We start from the raw sequence: 8,348 nt of genomic DNA, 5'->3' as shown, positions 1-8,348 counted from the left end.
CGTCATAAAGTTACCCTGCGCCCAACCATCCATCTGGTCCCTCCACTTCTCCAGCTTGACCATCGTACTCCTGTGTGCAGTCCCTGTGCGCGGTAGGACTGGTGACAGGCGTGACACGGCGGGGCAACCAAATCCTGCCCGTTTCAAATCTGCCCCGCCGTCCCGTGCTACCATCCGATGGCCCGTTTCAAATCTGCCTAGCGACGACCTGCACGGCTCATACCGCTCGTGGCCATGGATGGACCATGGAGAAAACTACCGCTAGGACTTCTGTACTGGACACAAGGAGATGGACAAGAAAAGGGAGCAGAGGCAGGCGCCGGAATTCACTGCAAAAAAAAAATTCACTTTTCCACATTGACATTTACTTGCCCTATACAAAAAAGCTATGCCACCACGTGATGAACGACCCCACATTTGTACATCGATAATCAACCGGAGAGCTAACTATAATAACCAACTAAATAATCTTCCTCGTATACTGTAACTACCTACACGCGCCTAACAATCGATCAGTAGCAGCTCCACCACCACCAGTCCGCCACCACGAGCCGCCGTGCCTACGAGTCGGAGACGAGCGCCGGCGAGCCGGGCGGCGGGAAGATGCCCTGCCCGGTCGCCAGGATGCCCCGGGGGTCGAACTCGGCCTTGAGCCGCGCGAAGCGCTCCCACCGCGCGGCGCCGAAGTGCTCCGCCCACTCGCGCGGTGCCTTGTGGTTGGGCAGGTACTGCTTGGCGCCGATGCCGGCCTCCGCGCAGAAGTCGAGGATCCGCTGGTTCTGCCGCGACAGCGCCTCCAGGCTCTCCGGCGCGCCCGGCACCGCCGACCGCAGGAACGCCACCAGGTAGAACACCTCCTCGTCCGGGGTCACCACCGAGCTCCGCGGGTCCCACCTGCGCGCGCAGAAAAACCACAGAGCACACCAGGTCAGCTCATTGTCCAGCTCAGAACTTGCAATTGCGAAGTAGTAACCTAACCTAACCTAACCTAATCGAAGCTGGAAAGGTTGGAAATTTGGAATAGATATGGAAAAAAAGCAGCGGTTTTCAGCAGGATCTCCTGGTGATTCTGATACGGCCTTTTTAGATTGTGATAGAATGCGCTGAAGCTGAAGGCAACAAAACAATTGGTGCATCTACCTGGCAACTACTAACCCCAATTCCCCAAAGTAAAAGGTGATCGATCGGATTCAGAAATTGCGCGATGCCGATTTTCTGACCGTGCCGTGCTCCCTTGCGCCGTGTAAAGCCCTCGCGGCGCCGGTTTAAAATGGGTGGTCGGCGCCACCGCAGCGCGCGAGATGGCCGGCTATGGGCGTTGGCAATAGAATAGGCCCCTGTCGCGCAAGTGCGCCGTATGTCCGCGGCCATTCAACCGGGCGCCCGGATCCGGCGAACTCAGCTCGGCGATTAATTAATCCGCGGCGGCACTTGATCGTGTGGCGCCAATCATGGCGCACTCGACCGGCGACAGCGAGGCGAGGAGGGCGAGCCGCCACCTGCGCCGCGCGTGCGCTGCCGCCCGACGCGGCCCGCATGTGAGCGCGGGGCGGCGCGGAGGCGTGGCGGCTCATGTGCTGTCCGTCCCCGTGTCCCGTGCGCTGCATGTGGGGATGTGGAAGGTTTGGTTGGTTGGAAGCGCGGGCGGGCGCGGGCGGGGGCGGAGGGCGGTAACGCGCCGCCCTCCGCGTGCGTGGCGGCGGCAGATCGATGCGCGCCGCCAGCCAGGCAGCTAGTAGATGCGATGCGTTGGCCAAGCTGTCTTTGTATATAGTGATGGGTTGACTTACTTGTGCTTGATCATGGGGTAGATGAGGATGGGCCCGCCGGCGCCGGCGGTGCGGCCGCCGAGGATGCCACGGAAGACGCCGCGGTCGAAGTCGGCGATCCGGGACGCCGGCACGAAGAGGTTGAGCCACGGGTGCGGGACCTCCCACATGCCCTTGGCGCGCAGCTTCAGCTCCGCCTTGTGCACGCGGTCCAGGAAGTCCACGTACGGCAGGTCCGTCGTGAACACCGTGCCCGGCAGGAAGTTGAGCTCGCCCAGCAGCGCGTCCACGTCCTGAACAACAACAACAACAAAAAATCACAAATTCTCTTAGCTTCTTTTGCTGCCTCGCTGCGATGTAAAGGATAAAATATTTGCTGTCCCAACGGAACAAGATCTAGGAGCAATTCAGGATCCTCCTTTTTTTTCTGTGATGATGATCTGCACACGCATGTGGCTGTCACCACACTATCATCCGGGCTACGATTATACTATTAAACCGGCTATAACTAACTGAAAACATGGCTCCAATGATTGGCTCGCCGCCCAAAAATGAGGCGGCTCGTTATCAGGCATTGTTTCATTTATTTTACAAGGACAAACCACATTAGGAGTCAAGCGGCAGCAGTGTCACTAAAGAAAGAAAGGCGGCGGGTGACGGGCGCTGACCTGGTCGACGGACGCGGCGTCGCCGTCGTCGTAGTTCTTGGTGACCTCGAGGCAGTAGAGCACGCCGGAGCGGTGCTTGAGCGAGCTGAGTTTCACCGGGTTCTGCGGCGAGAAGAAGGAGGACCGCCAGTTGTTGATGAGGCCCTCGGCGGCGACGACGAAGCCCTCCACGTAGTCGAACCGGCGCCCGCCGCCCGCGCCGAGGGAGATGAGGCGCTCCTGGTCCGCCGTGAACTCGGCGAAGTTGGAGTAGAGCGCCCGGATCCACCGAACCTGCAGCCACCAAACCGCGCATTAATTAAGCGGCCCGCGATCGTCGTCGTTCGCCTTAGATTACACGGGGAATAAAATCTTGCGGAAGATCCCGGGAGCTAAACAAAAACCCGGACGACGAAGGCGGCGGCTAATCCGTCAGCGGATCGAGCAAGTTGATCGGCGACGAGAACCCCACGGATCGGCCCGAACCGAACCCTGGACCCCCTGACCGGACGCACAGGCCACTAGCCACTAGCCATTAACCACGGCCCCCCTTCCCGGCAGACTTTGACGAGCAGCAGCGTAACGAGAAGACTGTTCCGGCTGCCGAAGCGAAGCCGGAGGAGCCAAGCACCCAATGCAAGGCGTACGTGTCGTACCCCCCGCGCCGCGCCTCTCCTGCCCCTAGGTCGGCTATAATTAGCAACACGTACGCGCGGGTGGCCCTTTTCGGACGCTACACATGTGGCGCCAATCAAGAGGGTTCGCGGCCGGCAGAGAGGCGCTTTCCTCCCCCCGCGGACCAGCCAGCGGCGCGCGCTCGCCACTTGCGTGGCCGAGCTCCCTGCCGGGTCGGTCGCTAGTTGGAAAGCGAGGCCGGTGACACACCCGCCGCGCGGGAGGGGGATCCTGGTTGCCGCACGAGAGCGAAAGGGAAAGGCTGCCGGGCGCGCGCGAGATATTATTCATCCCAGCTCCGTTCCTCTCGAACGGCGACAGATAGATGCTGCTGTTCTAGTAGGAGTTTTTTTTTTCTGGAAGATGCTGTGCTACTAGCAGTAACTAACTGTGGTGTTAGCGAAAAAAGAATCAACTGATGAACTGATGCAGGTGGTGATATCAGGAGACGTCGAGATTGTTACCCTTTGGGGAGCACGCTCGAGGGCGATGCGCGCCCGCGTGATGATGCCGAACTGGCCGAGCCCGCCGAGCGCGCCGAAGAAGAGGTCCGGGTTCTCCGCCTCCGAGCAGGTCACCACCTCACCCTTGCCTGCCCAACGCACGTGTGTCAGTCGTGGAGCGATCCAGAGCGCGCTTGCATGCCGCGCTCGTCGGGGCCGGCCGGCCAGGCCGCGGAACGCGCGCGCGGGGAGCTCGGGATAAACAATCAGCGGCGAGAAGAAAGCTTGTGGATTGGACGGATGCTTATGGATTAGCTAAAAACGGCGAGGAGCTACGCACCCGTGACGACGTCGAGCTCGTAGACATTGCTGATCTGGGGCCCGTGGTGGAAGGCCTGCCCGCTGATGCCAGCGTTGGAGAGGGTGCCGCCCACGGAGAGGTAGAGGTAGTCCGTCCAGGACCGCGGCGCGAGCCCGCCGTGGGAGAGCGTCCAGTTGAGCACGTCGACCCACAGGTCGCCGCCCCACACGTCCACGTAGTGCCCGCCCAGCGCCGGCGAGTAGGCAGGCAATGCCCGCGCCGCGGCGCCGGGGCCGTGGCTCATGTCCACCACCACCCCACCCGGCGCCTGTGCCTGCCCGCTGATGGAGTGGCCGTGGCCCCGCGCCGAGACGCGGAACCCGCGCGCGGACCCGTACGCGGCGCGGACCAGGGCGGCCACGTCGCCGGCGCCGCGGGGCTGGAATACAGCCGCCGGCTCGGCGCGCGCGAGGCCCCCGAAGTCCCCCGACGCCTCGCGGACGTCGGACGCGTCGACGCTGAGGCGGCCGCGGCCCGCGGCGTCGCCGAGCTGGAGCAGCTCCGCGGGCGGCTCGACGGGCAGCCCCACGGTGGAGATGAGGGGGGAGATGAGGAAGAGCAGCATGATTACCAGGCACCGCGCCATTGCCGCCAGCCCGGCCCTTGCCCCGCTACGCCTTCTTCCGCTTCCGCGCGCTTCTCAGCCTCGTTGGTGGAGGGTCGGAGAGCAGGGAGACGATGAGCCACTGCGAGCTGCGAGCACGGGAGGTCGGGAGGAGGACGAAGGGAAGATGAGATGGGTGAAGTGGTGTGCAGCGGTGGCGAAGGTGGCGTATTTATAGGGCGCGTGCGCTGGGAGGCGGGGGGAGGCCGAGGCGGGCTGGTGGTGGAAGCCGGGGGGGATTAATTAGACAAAGCGATTATGGGGGAGACCGAGGAAGATAGGAGAGAGAAGGGAGTGACGATGTGCCGAGGGGAGGGAGCAGAGGACACGGACGGGGACGGGAGCGCGGGAATAAACAACTCCGGAGGCGCGTCATGGAAGTTGAACGTCCCCCGGTTGGGAGAGTAAAGACTGGCGCGCAATTGCCTGCCATCCTGGCTGGGAGACTCGCCGGTTGCCGCCCAATTTTTTTTAGATATTGACTGACCGGCTAGTGGAGTGCTTGGGCGGCGCGCTTAGCTGGGAGGAATCCTGCGCGCCTGATGAGGATCTCTTCGGTTCGGACAGTAGAAATTTTTGTGCGTACTGCTGCTAGGAGAATTCCAAGCATGAAAAGGTGCCGAAACGGGAAGCTTTATTTACTGCGTGGTAAGAGTGTAGTACTGGTAATGAGCTTGCACGGGACTAAAGTGTGGTTCTGGAAGCTGTGACGAAACTCCCGTCTCCCAAAAGTGGTTTCAGCTCCGGGATAAGATAGGCGTCGCGACATCCCTTGCGCTAATTGACTTGACCGTGGAAGCGGGCAGAGTCCAGGTTCCTTGGTTAAGAGTAGATTAACCCATCCAGTACCACATTGTTTTCACGCCGCTGATGTAAAAAGCGATTACGGGTGCTGGTACGTTTCCGCTGATGTAAAAAGCCCCGGTTTTTCCGATGTTAAACCCAGGATGAGGAATTTCAAGCGCCGAGGGAGCACTCTGCACTCAACCAAAACAAAACAAGAGAGAGAGAGAGATCCTTCGCCCCGCTTCCGTATCTTGACCAGCTTTTCAGGCCGCGCCCGCCCGTCACGTCCGTCCTCATCATCGCACCCGCACCGGAGGAGGCATGCAGGTGGGGGGGATCCGAGCACAGCACCCGGCCACAGCATTCATCCCTGTTCTCTCTGCTACTACTATAGCATCCCACCTAAATAGTTAAATAAAGTACTCGCAGTACACACGCCAAATCCACTGCTTTTCCTGACGAGGCCGCAGGCATTTTTTCTTCGAGACTTTACGGAAGTACGCGCTGCACAAATCTTCAGCGAGAAACGTGCAGCAGCAGGCGGCAACCACTGATCATCCCTACTGGCTGCAGGCTGAGTTTCTTGGTATAGCTATGTGTAGTACTCGTTGCAACGGTCAACACTATCTCGGGTTCACCGCTGGGTCTCTTCTGTCTTCTACGCTTGCTGCTTTCTCTGTAGGCTGCTGCCCTAGCTAGGCGCCTGGCACAGCACTAGGCACCGGCACACCGATCGGGCAGTCGGAAGCACATTTCGAGGAAATCGCCAAAGTGTCGTGTGGCATCGTCTCCAGGCCCGGGGATCGTCTGCACAGGATCGCGCGAAGATTTGCCTCTCCTTTTCACTTTTTCCGGCTCGTCGCTGGCGCTCCGGCCATGGTTTCGATCGAGGCGCGACCCCCGTGAGGGCATGGTTTCCGTCTGAAAGAGAGGCGATGAGGTGAAGCGAGCTAGCCGCCGGCCCGGCGTGCCATGCATGCCTATCATGTGCTGGAAAACAAGACATGGTAGTGGTGCCGGGGTTGAATTCTGCCACGACTTGACGAGGGGGAAGGTCCGCTTCCTCCAGCTTTTCCAGAAAAAAAAAGACGACCGGACCATCAGCAATGGCGTCAGCGTCTATCGATGCCATCGACCGAATCGAGCGCGCGCACGAGGTGCGCCCGCTGCGAGACATGTGTGCCGCATGCATCGCTCCTGCGGCACACGGTGCGGATCGGACGCCGGGGGATAAAGGTGGTCTGAAAACAATCGCGGCAAAAGTGCGAGATCGAGGCGATCTTACCTAGTTAGGACTTGGGTACCACGGTACGACGACCAGCCGGCCCGAACACGACAGCTCGGGATTGGGCGCGTGATTCAGCCGCACGCATGCATCTCACCTCGGCGATGTTAACATCAGAAGAACGTGGCGTGCGTACACTTGCAGGGTCTCTGGAGTAACACTAACCAGCTGTTAGCTGATGCCAACCTTGCGCCCGTGCGCCTACGGCGAAGGTGCACGGATGGATGCATCGACCAATCTATTATCCGTGCCCGTGTGACCACCGTTAACTGCCTAACAGGGCGGTCAAGGCCGACTAGCATAGGCTACGGCTACCAGTCTACCACAGCATGAGATCTCAGATCTCCGTGCTCCTGTCCGCCTGCCACTCCGCCCAAAAGGACCGAGAGATCACAGCCCCGTACGCGTCGTCCCTGCCCTACTAACCATCGGTTCAGTCTGAACCAGCGTACACCATGACGCGTCGACGGTCGACCCGATCACCGCCATTCCCGATCTGTGGTCTCTCGATAGCTGATGCCCCAAGCCAAGATTATTCGCAAAAAAAAAAGATTACTGAGACAGTGCCCCCGAACAATCGTACGTGCCCAAGATGGTCCAGCCGTACGCGTGCGTACGTACGCACGCCCACGCCCCCACGGCAGCCGGGCCCACCGGAGTTAATAAGGCGCCGTTTGAGTGGCCACGCCGCTGGCCGCCGGGTTCGTCGTCGAGGATCGATCCCTGCGCGATCCGGCCGCGGGATCGACGAACCGCCCCCGCCCGCTCGCCGTGGCCGCGCGCGAGCACGTGATGGTGCGCTGGCGGCGCGGCTACGTGCATCGCCGGCCTTGGTCGGGCACTTAACGCGCGCGTCCGGACCAGCTCGGATCCAACTTCTTGCAGCGCGGCCCGCTCGTCTGTTCCAAGCCTTCTTCTTCCCCCTGCTCGCGTTCAAGGCGAGGGCGCAGTCGTCGCGCTCGCGCTGCGCCACCGGTGGCGTACGTACACCGTACACGTTTTCATTGAGGTCCCGGCCGGGCGGCTACCGGATCCCGGCCACGTAATAAGCCGCCGCGCGGTAATTGCTACTAGCTAGCTGCTGCACGAACCGCCTTTTACTCGCATCGCCGTCGTCCCGACGAGGAGGATGACGATCTGGTCGATGTCGGTGGCCATGTACGACGGGTCGTCGTCGCGCGTCCATGTTGCTGGAGGTGCCGTGCCGATGTCTGGCACAATTATCACGGGACAAGGGGGCGGGCGGTCCCGGGCGCGCCCTCCCCGCCCCCGCTGCGTGCTCTGCCGGTACATACAGGAATTCCACGCGCGCGGCCAATCGGTTTGCTTGGACAGCAGCGGACACGATTAAAGGCCATGCTTGGTGCACACAGCACACGCGGTTTATTGGTTCAAGCGTGGTCCTTGCTCCAGTGTGTCTTTGTCTGCACCTTGCTTTCAGCCGAGAACGTGTAAAATGTGGGGGGCGATTAGCAATTGCTACCACCCCGTCGTTTTAGCTCCTTGCTCGCAGAAATTAACAAAATAAGCGCAAAAGCGAAACAAAACAATCCTTTCGATTACAAAATGTACTCGCTTTGTTTTGAAGTATATGATGTTTAGAACATGTTATTTAGTTCATCCTAAACAAATTAATTAGCTCGTGCTAAACTATCTTATATTTTCCTTGCAAGAAAAATATCTTATATTTAACAAGAGAGGAAAGTACTCGAGGATTTGATTAAGATCCTGCCAAACTCTTTATTGCAAAGAGACCATCAACAATTTTCTAAATATCT

At 59.9% G+C, this 8,348-nt stretch overlaps 1 protein-coding gene across 1 annotated transcript; it reads right to left on the bottom strand.

The window, feature by feature from the left end:
• Positions 1-325: 325 nt before the first annotated feature.
• On the bottom strand, positions 326-4,756 carry LOC112891447 (cytokinin dehydrogenase 5). Its single transcript, XM_025958309.1, has 5 exons — positions 3,875-4,756; positions 3,556-3,683; positions 2,438-2,710; positions 1,791-2,062; positions 326-894 (listed from the first exon to the last, which is right to left on the bottom strand). The coding sequence occupies exons 1-5, from the start codon at positions 4,479-4,481 to the stop codon at positions 561-563; spliced, it is 1,614 nt and encodes a 537-aa protein (XP_025814094.1). The 5' UTR covers positions 4,482-4,756; the 3' UTR covers positions 326-560.
• Between the last annotated feature and the right edge of the window lie 3,592 nt (positions 4,757-8,348).

The sequence above is a fragment of the Panicum hallii genome, chromosome 5, assembly GCF_002211085.1.
Source record: "Panicum hallii strain FIL2 chromosome 5, PHallii_v3.1, whole genome shotgun sequence".
Classification (NCBI taxonomy): domain Eukaryota; kingdom Viridiplantae; phylum Streptophyta; class Magnoliopsida; order Poales; family Poaceae; genus Panicum; species Panicum hallii.
This window is presented reverse-complemented; position numbering and strand designations above follow the sequence as displayed.

What these genes read in the sequence shown, in the direction of transcription:
- LOC112891447 (XM_025958309.1), bottom strand. Translation starts at nt 4,481, where the DNA reads ATGGCGCGGTGCCTGGTAATCATGCTGCTCTTCCTCATCTCCCCCCTC. An exon ending in ACGCCGCGTCCGTCGACCAG is followed by an intron (nt 2,063 to 2,437) that starts GTCAGCGCCCGT and finishes GTTGTTGTTCAG; the next exon opens with GACGTGGACGCGCTGCTGGG. An exon ending in TACCCCATGATCAAGCACAA is followed by an intron (nt 895 to 1,790) that starts GTAAGTCAACCC and finishes CTGCGCGCGCAG; the next exon opens with GTGGGACCCGCGGAGCTCGG.